The following is a 16,690-nucleotide window of genomic DNA, read 5'->3' as shown; positions in this document are numbered from 1 at the left end:
CCAAATGCTTCTGCCTCTCCACAGATCACCACACATTTCCCAGCCCCACTTCCTCCTGCAGCTTCCTATTTAATGAGCATGGGGTAGAACAGATATAGATTCATTGTGTTGTAGTCAGCTTTCTGTTGACCACCCCAGTCTCTGAAAGCATCAGATTATGGACAAAAAAACGAAATGAAATGAGTAAATCAACATTTCACTCCTGAAAACTGGGATTGGATCCAGCCTGCCAGATGGTGGCAGATTGAAGTCTCATTTAGTTGTGGATACCAGCTCAGGCAGTTTCAGCCTGCAGTCTAAATTCACCAGGAGCCCACAACCCGATGATCTTCCACACTTTGACTGTGGGTGATACCCATTTTGCAGCTTCATTGGAAACTGTGATAGGGAATGGAAATGGTATGAAGGGATTTTCCAAAGGTGTTCCGTTTAGAACAATGGAAATGGACATGCAATCAATAGATGTTAGTACCCAAAAACAACTTTAAATAGTTTTAATTTGTTGATATTCTCACCTACTGCATGGCTATCCTTCATCTCCATGACAAAACTGACACCAGGAAAGATGGAAAATTACATGTTTGAGAGTATTAATGGTGCTGTGAGTGATCAGGAGTTTAGTATGTTTCTTTGCTTTCTATTTTAACTAAAGCATTCACCTTTTGTTTTTAAATTGACTAATTTGTTTGTTAAAATAATGTTGATGGAATCATTTTTGATGCTTCTCCATTAAACTTTTCAACATTAATTATTCTTTTACCTAATCCCTGACTTAAGGGTCTTGAGGGAAGTTCAGAAAAAAAATTTGTATCTCACATTCGTTGGAGAAGACTCAACAATGTGAGAACTGGTAGAAAATTGTATACTTTTTGTAGCTTACCTGGAGTGACTGTCAACTTTTCAATGTGAGCAACAAACTAGTACATTGTTGTACTTGTGAAAAATTTTAAAAATCAATTTAGTTTTTTTTAAAATTACCTTTCAACAATTCTGACTGAAATTACAGATGCTTTGGAAGAAAAAATATAAATAAAATGTTTCCACTTGCCACAAGTAAATCTATGATCTTGTTGCAAGTAAACTTACTTTTCATGTTAACGCAACTATGTAATAAGCTGTACTTGACTGTAGACTCACCAGAGACCTATTTAGCCAGTGTCAGCCATGAGGTTTTGTCAGGATGTTTCTACAAACAAGTCAATATTCATTGGCATCATTTCATTTGGCCGTGAATGCAACTGGGAGCTTTCCAGAAATGCCAGCCAAGTTCTGTTGTACACTCAGTTAGTCCTGAATTCTAAAGCTCTTCAAATTGCATTCAATGTAACGGTGACAGCCCAAGATTAATTTAAGCTTCTAAGTGATGAAATGAGATGCGGAAATAGCAAAAATGGTGATTATAAAGCAAGAAGAACATGCTGATTTTTCCAAACATTTTACTGATAGCAATCTTCCATTAAAATATGGATGACTTGCTTCGCACAGGTCAAGTTCTCAACTAACTTGATTCCATTGCAAGTTAGACTTAAGAATTTACTTGAGGTTCCCAACTTGAGAGGGCAGGGATCTTCTTGAGGCCATATTGAGAAGATTAAACTATTCATTTATTCCCAAAGGAAACAAATTTAAGAAATACATTTTCCCTAATGACTCGGCAGAGTATTTCACTGTATTCCTTCAGGAAGAAATATTAGAGTGGTCAGTCCCTCCATGAGACATTTTTGTTATTTGGAATCAGTTAGTTACTGGCCTGGATATGCACCTGAAATGTCCACTAGGAAGACTTGCATGACAGAAAACATTGGGAGGAAAAGATGAAGGGAAAAATGCAAAGTAAGGGCTTAAAGGAAAAGGAGCCAAGATTTCTGCAAATATGCATTGTTCAACACCTATGCATATGCACATAGTAAACACCTGAAAGAGATGGGTCCTATCCATTATGATTGGAAGCCATCAGTTCTAGCTGTTCCCTTACCTACCATTTATTAGAAAGTATATTCTGCTTTGGGTGTTAATTTTCGCTAATGGTGGACTTTGTTAGCTTAGCAAGTTAAAATGGAAGTATTCATATTCGAGTATTTAAGTAAAAATGCATGAAATATATCACAAACTAATGTGGTACTAAGTTGAGCTTTCCTAAAACAAAGGGTTTCTTGGATATTCTGCAGAATACGACAGATGAGCACCCATCTGGTTGATTTGTGCATGATTAAATTAGTAAATGGTTTCTCATGAGATGTATTACAATTGCACCTCAGCCACGATCATTATTATTATAATAATGCATCCTATTCACCGACAGCTTGTATTGTTTATTCTTTAATGCAAATCAATAAACAATGCATTTGTATTCATGCAGTTATAATTTTTATTTTTGTCAGTTTATTCCTTTAGGAGCGACAATTCAAGATTACTTTGAGTAATCATCCATTACTACCGGTTAGTGAGCACAGGTTAAAATGAGGTTACTTTCTTTTAATTCCCTTTAAGTTCATAGCCATGTCAACTTAGGTATATGGAGACAGTAAGGGCTGCAGATGCTGGAAGCCAGAGTCAATAGATGTGAGACTGGAAAAGCACAGCAGGTGAGATAGCATCTGAGGAGAAGAACAAACCTGATGAAGCCGTGACAAAGGGCTTTGGCCTGAACCTGTTTCTTGGATGCTGTCTGACCTGCTGTGCTTTTCCAGCTTCACGTCTGTTGACTCTGTCAACTAAGGGATACTTTAAATTTAAAAACAATCCCTTCCTCTTTTGAAGCTGACAGTTCTTCAGCATCAGTAGGCTGACAAGGCCACATACAACTTGCGATTAATTTTGCTTGACTCTGCATAGTGATTACTGCTATTTAACTGTTGGCAGCATCTCTGTCAAGGCTGATCCTTTTGTCATCTGATAGTCATTTCTACTGGAAATCCATGTACACTTTCTGGAACACGCTGCCTCACAGCACTTGTTTGTCCCTGCCTTTTACTTTTGCATTTGCACTACAACAAAATTGTAACAGTTAAGTTTAGTGCAGGGTAAATTTTTTGAGTATAGTCTGTCAGGAGAATCACTTCATGAAATGGAAAGGTAGTTGAAGAGCTGGAGCCTGATTTGCGAGTATGCAATTTTTCCAGTACTGAGCTTTTATACCAGTGTTCAAACTCGATCACCGTCATAACTGAACACGGTAAATCCATCCCAATCCCTGAAGCCATTGAATGGAACTTTGCATCGGTAACACAGCACTGCAAAATATACCGTTCAATAATTGTAAAGTGAAATATATTCCTAAGCAGATTGCTATGTTGTGCTAAACATTATAGAGTTAAAGTGACATCCAATGCAGTAGACAAAATGTTTCAAGTCCTAGGTATGAAATAAGTTAACCAGGAGCCTCTTCCTTGTAATGAAAAATTGATGTGCTTATAATTGCTGCCGTTTGTTAGAAGCTGGTGGCAATGTAGAACTTTTAGACCTTTTGAGTTACATGTCACATGATTATCCGGCTATAAATTGCTATTCAACTCCTAGGTCTCCACTAGTTGGATAAAAATTGTCGCTCCTTATTTGTTGTGTTGGTTTTTATTTCCTGGTAAATCTGCAATGAGCCCACATTCTGATTTACTCCAAGATAGTCCTTTTCAGCATCACTGTGAAGATCATGAGTTCAAACACTGATTTGTTGGACTGTTATTTGATTCAAGAGATGTCTTTTTTTTAAAAAAAAGACTGAATTTAGTTTTGCTCATCTGATTTCTCATTTCCTCTTGTTTTTGTTCCTTATTTTCTCCAACGGTCCTGCTGAATCACGCCATCCAATCAACACACAATATGAAAATCCATGTATTCGTCTGTATGTTGCACACCTGCTGCTCCCTCCCAAAAAAAACCTTTCTTTGCATCCTGCCAACATCAATCATCCATGAACAACATCAACATATAGCAACGGGTTGGTTTAATCAATTTAAGAACTTTTTTTATTGGAATCGGTTTGCTTTATAATTTGCTTTTCTGGTTAATTGGTGCATGCCAAAAGACAGAGGTGAAGCTTTTTTTTCTCTGCTGTGATCTGACATGCAGGAGTGCATAGTATTCACTGTAGCACCTTATCGTGCCCAGAACCTGTTCGTGCCCAGAACCTGTTTTCCTTTTCCACGCTGAAGATAGACTTTGGGAGTTTTGCAGTCTGTGGCAGAGAGTTTTGAAGTGTAACCTGAAACGTTCCGGTTGAATTTTAACAGTCTCCAGTTTAAAACAAAAAGGAGGAAGTAACTAAAATAAAAAGGCATTTAAGAAAGATACTGAGCAAGGAACAAAAGACAGAAAATAGAATAAGTATGTTCTTCAGCTTTGCAGTCAAACATGCTTTACTTAAGTCTTACTAGCAATAATAGTTCTCACTTATTGTAGGTCTGTAGAATTAGGACTAACATTTTTTATTGTAACTTTTAAAAATTATAATTGGATTGGAGGAATTGTTCTGGTGAAGAGCTACTCACTGAACTCAGGAAAATTCCACAATTGTTTTGTTTCACATTCACTTTAATTCAGTTCTCTTTTAAACAAATCAGTCTTCCCACATAGTTCCCTAGATAGTATTTATCTGGTTTGGCTATTGAAAGAGATCTACTCCAAAACATTAGGTAAACATAAATGGGGGGAAGAGAAAACATTGGAATGAACGACGTGCTTTAAATCTGCCCTAGTTAGCTTTTTATAATGCAGTTATGATTTGCATTTTCCATCAGCAGGATTGCTCAATTCAGATCCAGTCCAGCATCATCTGCAGTAACATGTCAGAAATATTGATCAACCTTGTTTCAATTAGAGAGGAAAGCTAAAAAAAAAATCCATAACACCATATTTACCATATCTGTTCAGTTTGCAGTTTTGCTAAGGGGAAAAATAATGAGTTCAACAGAGAAAAACTGTTGCTAAGTAAGATTACTAAAAGACCAGAGGAGCAATCCAAACCCCTCTGCTATTGTATCTCAAAGCACAAGTCACTGATAACTGATAAAGGTAAGGCCCTACTGAGGCAAAACTCAGCACCCTAAAATTTGTACTTTCCTTAAACTATATCATGTTTCTGTCAAGCTTTTCGGTCGTACTGGCAAGATGTGTGACCTCCCCTTTTTTTTTGGAAGTAAGTCCAGAGTGGAATTCAGTTCTTTGATGAAGTATCAAATCACACTTCAAAACATCATGTTTTCTCTAGAAATTCCAATAATAACCCAACCAGGGGCTCCCATATAGGTGATACCTGCAGGACCGCAGTAATGCTACTTAAGCGCATTAGGAGTTAGTTGGATCTAAAGTTTGCTTTAAGAATAACAGGTTCTTGGGTGTTTCTCAATGTGCTGTAAAAGAGACAATTTACCCTTTGAGCTGCCTTCACTTAAAGATGGCAGTATTCCTGAGGTAAAGAAATATATGCTGATTTTGCAGTGATTTTTTTCAGCCTCTAATGGAATAGTGAATGACCTGACAAGTCAGAAATCCTGCAGAGCCTCAGTCACCAAGAACATAATTGGTTCCACAAATAGGCTGGGGGTTTGCTGTAGGGCCCATAGACAGTAATTACATGATCGGTTTCCCTCTGAGGGATCAGCGATCATTATGAGAACATGCTTTGAGTCCCTGCTGATTTAAAAATGGAAGGATTGACATGTCTTCCTGATGTTTTGAGGAGTATACCAAACCGTCCACCTCTCCTGTGCCCACGACACAATCTAACATCCTCTATGCTAATCAGATTTATCTTCTGGGCCAGTATTTGATAATATTATCTTCTTATAGGAGTGACAGCATTTTCTTGTCTCTAATGGGGTAATTAACACAATTGACATTTAGTGAAATTAGTGTTAAGTCAGCTGCAACTATTAGATACCAGTTTTATTCCAGTCACACATTTCACTGAATGCATAATTATATTTAATATTCCCAAATGCAAATTTGAGAAATCTATTCCCCACTCCAGCATAGAATTACAAAATTAATTTGATTGTTACTGTTAAAGATCTTGATATCAGGAGTGCATGACTTTCCAGTTTTCTGATCCTCAATAATGCACTGGAACAGTTACAGCCTCCCATTCTGATGATGAGAGCAAAGGGTCATTTCCAAATGCTTCTCCATGGATTCCTTTTTCTCCAATTCCACTAAAATAAATTCTGTGAGAATATTTAATCAATGACCCACTACAGGATTGGAACCAGCCTTTTTCTCTTTCTCCGCAGACTCTGTCTCTCTCCCAAACAAAGTTAAGTCTGTAGAAAGACAAGGGCAGGGAAAATGAAAACTCGGTGCAGTCTTCCATCCCACATCTCTCTGTTCTTTCCATTAACAACCCCAAGAATTGATAGTTGATTGACAATCCAGTTCTAGGTACGGACATAGAAAAGGAAAGTGTTTTGTTCCTAAAGAAGCAAGCTGTAATTAAAAGCACCTTCGAGAAGATTCAATTTGCCTATTCAAATCAACTCCTGATATGCATCAACTTGCAGGGAATAGAGCAGAAGAAAATATTTGCAAAAAACCACTAAACGTTGAAGGCACAATGTCAGCATTCTAAACAATAATTTAAAAAAAACACCTAATTTAGTTGAGGTTGGCTATTGGCTTGGAATAGATTGATTTCTGTAATTTGTCTCACAGTAGAATTCAAAACAAATTTCAATTTTTGAGAACTAAATGTCCAGTTAACATTTTAAACTCATTGTTCAAATCTTAAATTACAATAGAAGTTTTAGGTGGATCAAAGTAGTTTTGACAGATTGAAGGAAATGTGTGTTTGGAGTCCTCTCATTAAGAGGAAGCTTTTAGTTCCAATTTCCTTTGTCTTTGATATGTTCAAGATTTAGTTTCTGTTAGAGAAGTAATTATTTAGGTGGAGTCTAATACAGGTTGTGAGAAAGCAAGCAATCTTTTAAAAAATTTCATAGCAATCAAGTCATTTCCTTTCTTTTCTTTTAGAAAATATATACGAAATTATTGTTTGGATTTTAGCTTTTCTGTTTTATAATTAAGTTAACAATTAACTTTTCTGGGCTCTTGTAGTAGTGGCCCAAACAGACAACCATCAGTTTCTTTAATGTACTTGCTTAATGAATTCATCAATTCAAAAGTGTTCCTCATATACCAGCCAAATAATTCCTTTCCGTTAACCTCCCTTGTTCAAAAATAAAATCAGTTTTTGGATAGTGAGATGCTGATCAAGAAAAAACATGTCAAACGCAATATGAAAGCGCAGAGTGATATGAAAGAATCGTTGATGTGTCTGTTTCCTCACAGGAATCTATAGAACCTCACTAGCAGTATGACTGCCATAGTTACTCCTGATGCTTTTATCTTAGGAAAAGCCCAATTGTTGGTCACAACTGAATCTTGTAAATTTTCCTAACTGTGCAGGAGTGGGTTAATGTTGCATGAACGCTTAAAACTGACTGCTTCTATGTGACAAATGCTTCATGCATAGATTTACTTTTTAAATTAATGCTTAATTACATTTGAACTACATCATCTTTTTGGCTTTAATTTGCCTATGGGCTCAATGGCCTGATAGCTAAGTGACCAAGTCCAGTATGTGTTAGTATGGACTTCTGTATAAGAAATTATACCTGAGCGTATATTTGTTCAATCAGTTCATTTTAACCAATTTTGTCCATTGATGATTACCATTCACTTTTAAAACAGTGGAGTTCAATCTGTTTAATGAGTTAGGTATTCCATTAGTTGGATTCTGCAATTTGCAGGTTGTAATAATATTAACTCAAAAGGAACACTCTAGAAAATGCTTTGGAACTTACCATTGTCATTTACAGTTGACTGGTTGGTCCAATGGTAAAACATTTTACTAACTTCCACTTCTGATCAAGCGTCTTGCTGTTCAGATCAATTCATTTTACTTTCAGGAAGGTTGGCCTCAGGAAGTCTTTGGCATTGTCTTGGAAAATGTTCAATTGCATGTAAGCTCGTGTAAACAAAACAACTAAAATATGCAATTCACTAGTGTGTACAACTGTTATGGTAATAGTGATCAATTGTTTTTTCCAGAAATTCATTAACATAGCAGATTTAATTAGGTGCTTGTTTTTGATGAGCACAGACTTAATGGGCCAAAGGATCATCTTCTGTTCTGTAGACCTCTGTGCTCTAATTAAGTGGCCAGTTCTCTTAAAAAGCCAGTGACAGAGTCATATAGCAAGGCCCTTTGGCCCAATTCATCTATGCCAACTCTTTCCTAAACTGAATAATCCCATTTGCCGGCGTTGGGCCCATATCCTTCTAAGCTTTCCTATCCACGTACCTGTCCCAAAGTCTCTTAAATGTTGTAATTGTACCCATCTCTTTCACTTCCTCTGGCGTCTCATTCCATATAAGCATCGACCTCTGTGTGAAAAAGTTGCCCCTTAGGTCACTTTAAATCTTACCCTGCTCACCTTAAACCTATGCCCTCTAGTTTTGGACTCCCCTAATCTGGGGATAAGACATTAACTATTCACATTATTTATGCCCTTCATGACTTTATAGTCCTCTACGTGATCACCCCTCAGCCTCCCATTCTCCAGGGAAAGAAGCCTATCTAGCCTGTCTTTATATCTTATACCTTCTGGTCACAGTAACATCTTGTAAATCCTTTTCTCACCCTTTCCAATTTAGGCCAAATGGCCTCTATCTGTGCCATATTCCATGAATGCAAATTTTAAACACGTCTATAAATCCCTCCCAAAAAGCAAAGTGATGAAGAGTATATGTTGAAATGCTCATGAAGACCATTAGCGAACAGTGCCAATCCAGTGACAACTAACCATTTGACAGATAGAAGCTAGAGGCTCTGGTGTGCTGATGCTTGCAGAGGATGGACTTTTTAATTATTCTCTGACTGAAAAGTGATTTTCTGTTTGAATCAGTCTCATGCCTTTTGCTTTTGCAAAGGACACTCACCTTTGTCCCTTCAGATATCCACCTCCATTGAAGGTGTCATCGAAACAGCTTCTTGCTGTATCAACTGAAGCCTGCATTCTAATGAAAAAACTGCAACATGAAGTCAGTAACTCCAATTTCTCGTAAAAGTTCAGTCTTTTGCAATAATTTAAGGCAACACTTCATCAGGGTTTGTTTGATGCCGTGGATTCAGAATGCCACTGCAAAACAAGTTAGTGACCCTATTGGATGGCATATGTGGCAAATCTGGAATTCACTACATGTTTGTACTCTTGCAACCAAAATACCACAATAATGCTCTGCATTATCTTTAGCACAAGAACAGCAGTGGAGTGTTTAAAGACTGACGTAAAAATGTTTTACCGTTGCACCACCCATTTGCTGCAACTTTTTGAATGTTTTCAATTGATCTGTATTGCAAATGATTAAGAAAGCTTAACTTTTCAGAGGTTCAAGAAATACAAACTATCTTCTAATATTCATCTGTCAGAAATCAAACAATTTATCTTTTTGCATATTCCAAGGAAAAGAAGAAAGTTGAAGTGTGATTTAATGTTAGCATTCTTCTTAATAAAGTGACAAACAATCATGTCTTCCAAAACCAGAGGGCAAAACATAATGATGACCTAAGATTATATTAATTATACTATTGAAGTTTAATATGCATTTGTAAATTAGTATAATTACACATCTATTTGAAAGGAATATGCTCTGTTTGTTCTCCAATTTTTTTTGCAGTAATATTAATGTAAACTTTCTCATCATGAAAAATGCTCAATGTTGTCCTTTGGTGGCCTTCATTGGGGAAAAAAGGTTTAATTCAAATTGTAATCAGTAAAGGGAATTTAGATGCAGGATAAAAACCAAAAGAACTACAGATGCTGTAAATCAGGAACACAAACAGAAGTTGTTGGAAAAGCTCAGCAGGCCTGGCAGCATCTGTAAAGAAAGAAAAAAAATCACAGTTAATGTTTCAGGTCCACTGACCCATTCTGAGGAAGGATCACTGGACCCTAAACGTTAATTCTGATTTACTGCCAGACCTGCTGAGCTTTTCCAGCAACTTCTGTTATAGATGCAGGATAAGTGTTTTTAATTCAGTTTATTTGTTGATAATGAACTTCTGAAAAATATTCATTCCTTCATTATTACATTCACATATTTCAAATAAGGAATAGATGTGACAAAGTTAAACATTACATAATGAGTGTTCCTTTTAAACGATTCATTGCAGTGCGAACTCCACTGCTCAGTTGATATGTTTCTGGTTGCTGACAATTACCGTACCCTGAATTCTTTGCTTTCACCAGAATAACTTTATCAATCTCAGCTTCCTGCGGTTGTTCAGAGCAGCACGTCTTATCAAGCTCCTCCGCCAAGGATATACCATTCGTATTTTGCTCTGGACGTTTGTGCAGTCCTTCAAGGTGCGTCTCAGAACATCATGACTAAACTGAAATGCAGCATGAGCATCGTGAATTTAAACAGGAAGAATTAAAGGACAGCTTTAAGTTTGGATCAATAGAAGAGCTGTTTTATTGCTTAGTAATTGTACTTAACAAGGTTTATAACTGGTGTTTTAGAATTGTACTCAACTGACCCAAGTTTTATGGTGTAATTCTGCCACCTGCTGGTTATTAGTTGTAGTTTTTATCCCTGCAAAGGGACAAATGAACACTGAAGACCGCTGTTAATTGAGCAGAAAGTTTGCCACAAATTAGTACCATTGATGTTAATGTACAGAGACTGACTCAGTTAATGACAGCAATAACAATTGGCCCTGTGAGATCACTGTCTTAGAACAGCAGAACAAAACTGGCAATTCATTTAGATTTTGAGGAGTTTTAAAATGCCAGTGGGCAAGATACTAGCAGACTGGCTAATGGGTGGCCAGCTCTTATAGAGATTCAGCAGCTCCACCAGAAAACGTGGGCACTGCTGAGGAAGTTCTGGGGTTGAGAGGGCATCTACAGCCCCTTGCTGAGGTTGCCAGCAAGACTTCAGTGAGCTGGTAAAATTCCTGTCATAAGGACATTGATTAGTTAAATTGGTTGCCTGCTCCTATTCATAATTCAGAATTTTTCATAGTGACAGAAATGTCTGGGAGTCACCTGATGCAGCTCTCTCCATTGTTACCCCATGTCCCAGCCCATCTCCCAAGAAAGGTACACCCTTGCCAGTGATGTAGGTGTCTTTGTGTCACCTTCATTAGCACATTGGAAATATTAGTGGGAAAAATCATTGGGTATCACATCCCAGAACGGATTGGGACAGTAAACAACTTTAATAGGAGAATATGTCTTCAACTCGGACTAGAATCTACCGACAGTTTGTATTACCTTAGCACAACAAAACTAATGATGAAATCGCATTAAAGTTGGCATTAAGTTTATCTATTTACAATTATATATGTTAATTACAAAGTTTGTTGTATGCATAAATAATTGAACAATGGCTAAATCCCACCATCCATTGGACACTCGCAAATTTGGATTTGATGCCAATCAAGTAGAAACATATCTTTCAAATGAGATAACAGGCAAATGTTAAGTTCCTCGTGCATGTGGTCATTAACTGCAACACTAAAGAAAAATAATATTTGTTTACTGAGCATGATGTTTTCTACGTCTGCTTTTAGTCATCTGAAACAGAATGTAATCTTATTTCTGCATTGACCAGATGAGTATTCCATTAAAAAGTGAAAAATAAAGGAATCTGACTGAGGGGGACAGACTAGTGGTGTAATGTGCCTTTCACTAAGTGCCGACGTTATGCCAAGACCAAATAGAATATTGTCTTATAGTTTTAAATAAAGTCCTGGCTGTTTTGATTTGGCCTTGTTAGGGCTTCAGTATTCTTCAACTGAATAAATGTTTAATTCTTATTTTTTAAATTCTTCAGGTTCTGCAATACACTGGCTTGTACTACTATCCTTCAATGCCTTCAAAAACATAGCTACTATGACAAAATAGGAATAAACATTAATTGTATGTTTCTATAAAACATGATCAAAATCACACAAAAGCAGTTGCCAGACAATTATGTCAAATTGATGGCTATTATTTTCTGAGAATTTGCTAATGTTTATAGACTTAGATTAATTCAAATTTATTGCAGTACAGTACCTAACCAACAAATTGTTTGGTGAGCACAAATAGCAAGACCGTAAAGCAAAGATGCAGAACCCTATGTGTTGTATCTACTATGCCAATAAAAATGTTAATGTTTCCTATCGTATTGATGCTGCATAGGCTTTTTTCAGAGCTGCTTACTTTGTTTCTTCTGCAGGCATTACCGTATGTCTGTCTCCTGATTGCAATGTTATTTTTCATCTATGCCATTATTGGAATGCAGGTCAGTGCAATTAATGTTGCATTAAGTTTTAATGTAGTTTGTGCTGAATAAAAGACTAATTAATCACTGACACATCATGAAAATATGAACAATGTTTATTTTTCCAGTGTCCATATTGCATAGTCATTGATTAGCAAAGCAGCTTTTCAATAATTGGGAGGAAGTACTTAGTAAAATTTGTTTCTGGATTTGTAAATGAAATGCAAATGAATTTTAAAATTTAGAAAGGTCAGTCTAATTTATATTGAGCAATAACCATTTAATTTAAAGTACAAATTACTTCAATCTCCAAAAACCAAGAAATGAAAATATAGTACAAAATATTAATGAATATAACTAATACATTGGTTCATAAATATGTAAAATAACATTGATGTTTGAAATGAAGAAAATACTGGAACTCATCTCTTTTTAGTGAGATTTAAGTTTTCAGTCTGCAGATCATAACATTTAGTTATTGGAACATGAGCTGAAAAAAAGACTCATTTTGCTGAAGATTTCTCTTATATCCATTGGGACACCAATTCAAGGATAAAACCAACATCTATATTATGAGGATGAGTTCTGATTGATTGGCAAGTAGACTCTGATTAGTAGAAGACACTGCCAGAGAAAATGCATCCGTTAATGCTGATTGATAGCTAACTGTCGGGTCTTGTTCAAATTTTAAAATAGATAAGTTGAATCTGATTGGTCAGGGTATTACCTGAGAAATGAACTAGTGAATCATAGAATCCCTACAGTGTGGAAACAGGCCCTTCAGCCTGACAGGTTCACACTGAACCTCAGAGCATCCTACCAAGGCCCATTCCCCTATAACCCACCTAATCTACACCTCCCTGAACACTACAGGCAATTTAGCGTGGCCAATCCACCTAACCTGTATATTTTTGGATTGTGGGAAGAAACCAGAGCACCCAGAGAAAACCCATGCAGACATTTTCTGAACAAGGGTCCAGATCCGAAACGTCAGCTTTCCTGCTCCTCTGATGCTGCCTGGCCTGCTGCGTTCGTACAGCTCTACACCTTATTATCTCAGACTTCAGCATCTGCAGTTCCTACTAGCACATTATGTGAGCCTGACTAGTAATCCTTAATTGAGTGTCTGCCTTATTCTTCACATATTCAGAATTTCTCTCGCAAATATTCTTCAATTGCAAAATCATACCTAGGGTTACACACTATATTGCAAGTTTTTCAAACACGGGCTAGTTTGGTGTAGTTAATAACTTGCTCATTGTGAACAGCCAAAGGGACATGCTGTTTGATATAATATGCGAGCCTTGTGATTACGGCCTATTGACCTGGCATCCCGCCAGCACTGGAAATCACATCACTTATTTCTGTGGTGAGCAGTCTATTTTTTTGGCTTGACAACAACATTTTGTTAGTGGTGAACACCTTTTATGTTGTTACTGTATAACAGAAGTACAGAATGGCTTGTCTTACCTGCTATTCAAACCTTTGTGATACTTAACCTTTCAAGGGTAATCTGAGGTGAACTGGGCTATTTTCAGGACCAAGAGTGACTTAGGGCCTCTGTGTTTGTCCCAGATATGCCGAATGATGGTGTTGCTATGGGATCCGCACTACCATCAGTGCTCACTAATCTTCCACACCTTCTACATTTCCCAGATGTAGATGTTACATTTGCTATATTTGAACCTGCAGCTACATGTAAGAATTTTCTCAACTTGGTAGGCCCATCCTGGGCTCAAATTGATTTTGAAGTGCAACACCAGTCAAATGAGTTCCTTTTCCTCAATGTTCTGATTGAGAAAATGACCTAGGAGATTCTCTACTATGGTCTACCTCAAACCTACTTTCACTGGTGAATATGCACACTGGCATGTGTCTAAGATTAGCCTTATCAGCAACCTTGTAATAGATCCAAGCCATTTGTTCACTGCGCAAACTCGGCATAAAATACAGTACATCAAAACTATTCTGTGGGATAATGGCTACCCAGATCAGATCATTTCTCACTGGACTTTGCATAAACCTATCAAGGCCCTAATGTGGTCTCTCTTTGTCCTAAAATTTGCCCAGTCTACCTGAGATTACTGTGTAATAGTAAGGTATCTCAAACTTTTGAGAAGCAGGTAAAGCTAGCTGTTCCAACCTGCTTCTAAGCAGTCACCAATGGATGGGTTTCACCACTAATATGCTGCTGCCATCAAGGCAGAAGGAAATGCTGCCTATCACACAAATGAGTGCGTGCTATATGAATTTCAGTGCTGTTGTGATGCCATATATGTACACTATAAGACAAGTGGAGCATATCAAACAGAATGTTTGTTCAGCTGTTCACTAAAACCAATGGACTAACCATAACCGATGAGCTGCATTGGCAGAATCTGCCACACATTGTGTAGCATTGGACTCCATTTACTTGATCAGCCTGAGTGTGTAAGGAATTATGCCCACCCTTAACACCGACAGTAACATACACTTAATGGTAGGGCCCTGGGGAGCACTGCTCAACAAAGAGACCTTGAAGGTGGCATCTTATTTAGACAGGGTAGCGAAGGTGATGTTTGGTATACTTGCCTTTATTAGCCAGTGAATTGAGTATAAGATTTGGGATTTCATGTCACAGCTGTATAGGACATTGGTTGGCCCACTTTTGAAATACTGCATTTAACTGTGGCCTCCTCGCTATAGAAAAGAAATTGTTTATCTTGTAAGGGTTCAGAAAAGATTTACAAGGATGTTGCCAGGATTTGAGCTTTAAAGAGAGGCTGAATAGGCTGGGACTATTTTCCCTGCAGCGCAGAGGTTGGGGGAGGGGTTGATCTTATAGAGATTTATAAAGTCGTGAGGACAATGGATAGGGTGAATTGCCAAAGTATTTTTCCCAGGGTAGGGGAGCCTAAAACTAGGATTTAGGCCTGAAATGTCAGATTTTGTGCTCCTAAGATGCTGCTTAGCCTGCTGTGTTCATCCAGCTCTATATGTTGTTATCTCTAAAACTAGAGGGTGTAGGTTGAAGGTGAGAGGGAAACATATCAAAGGGACCTAAGGGACAACATTTTCATGCAGTGGGTAGTGAGTCTGTGAAAGAAACTGTTCGAGAAAGTGGTAGAAGCAGGTACAATTACAACATTTAAAAGGTATCTGGATGGGTACGTGAATTGGAATGGTTTAGAGGGAAATGGGTGAAATTCTGGCAAATGATTAACTTAAGATATCTGGTCAGCATGGACGAGTTGGACAGAAGGGTCTGTTTCAGTGCTGTATAACTTTATGACAGTATGACTCCAAGCAATTCTGGATTGTTAGTTGAGCTCAAGTGTAATGGAAGCTTAAAATATTTACATGCAGTTCCTGTCCTTTGTTACAAAAAAAATTGATGCACCATGCCTGTGTCAAATTACCAGTGATGGAGACTTTGATGAAACAAACCTAGACATTGCTGGAGAAACCCAGCAGGTTTGGAGACACCTCTGGAGAGAGAAATAGAGTTACTATTTTGAGTCAAACCAAACTTGAAACATTAACTCTATTTCCACAAATGCTGCCAGACCTGTTGAGCATCTCAAGCATTCTCTGTTTGTTTAAGATTTCCAGTGTCCGCTGTATGTAGCTTTCATTCAGGTGACTGGATGGTTTATTTCTCAGGTCACTGCTCCTGATCAGATTTACCCTGCCTGGTTTATAATTGAAAAAAGCATAGCTGTTAACTGTTAATCAGCATTAATGGATGTAGTGACCATGGCAATGTCATTACGAAACAGACTCCTCTTGCCAATCAATTGGCACTGTTTTGTCATATAGTATAAAGGTTGTTTTATTTATTTCTCAAGTTGGTATTCTTGCCGAATGTTCTAACAAGTCACGGTAAAAGTGTGTATTTGTTTCATCAAGTTCCAATGTTGCACAGTCATCAGTAAGTGTTAGTTCCATACATCACACTTATTCTAGGTTCCAGACATTCCAATGACTATCTGCAGGACAGAGACTGAAACCTTATTAAGGTATGGAGTAAGAGTTGCAGTCTTGCTCTAGTTGGAGTCTGCATGACCATTGAGTGTCAGAGATCCAATGGCGTTCTTTAAAGAATAGGAAAGAGTTCTTACTGCACCTGATTCAGCAACAATTCTATAAATTAACTAACCTACAAGTGACACATTTAATTTGGTCAGACACTTAAGACAATTAAAATGCATTATATTAGGGAAGTTATTAATCACTTGATTAGCTATGTTCCTGTTACTCCTTATCCAAATGTTAAGTATGAACTAGCTCATTATAAGTGTCCTGGAACCTTCTAGAACAAAGAAAGACCATTCAGCCAACCATTGTCTGTGCAGCTGAAGGAACTACCCACCAGTTCTAATTCCACTTTCCAGCAAAGGGTTTGACGTAAGATAAGTCGTAAAGAAAAAGGTATCCGCATTTG

General features: G+C 37.4%; 1 protein-coding gene across 2 annotated transcripts in view; it reads left to right on the top strand.

Moving 5' to 3' along the window:
- The window catches only part of cacna1ba (calcium channel, voltage-dependent, N type, alpha 1B subunit, a), a 566,885-nt gene that overhangs the window by 471,179 nt on the left and 79,016 nt on the right, over positions 1-16,690 (top strand). For both annotated transcript variants that reach the window (XM_059638405.1, XM_059638404.1), the window contains exons 34-35: positions 10,245-10,361; positions 12,223-12,288. In XM_059638405.1, the coding sequence (XP_059494388.1) occupies positions 10,245-10,361; positions 12,223-12,288 (183 nt within the window). The remainder of the gene's footprint in view (positions 1-10,244; positions 10,362-12,222; positions 12,289-16,690) is intronic.

Source organism: Stegostoma tigrinum, chromosome 29 (assembly GCF_030684315.1).
Source record: "Stegostoma tigrinum isolate sSteTig4 chromosome 29, sSteTig4.hap1, whole genome shotgun sequence".
NCBI classification, from domain to species: Eukaryota; Metazoa; Chordata; class Chondrichthyes; order Orectolobiformes; family Stegostomatidae; genus Stegostoma; species Stegostoma tigrinum.
This window is presented reverse-complemented; position numbering and strand designations above follow the sequence as displayed.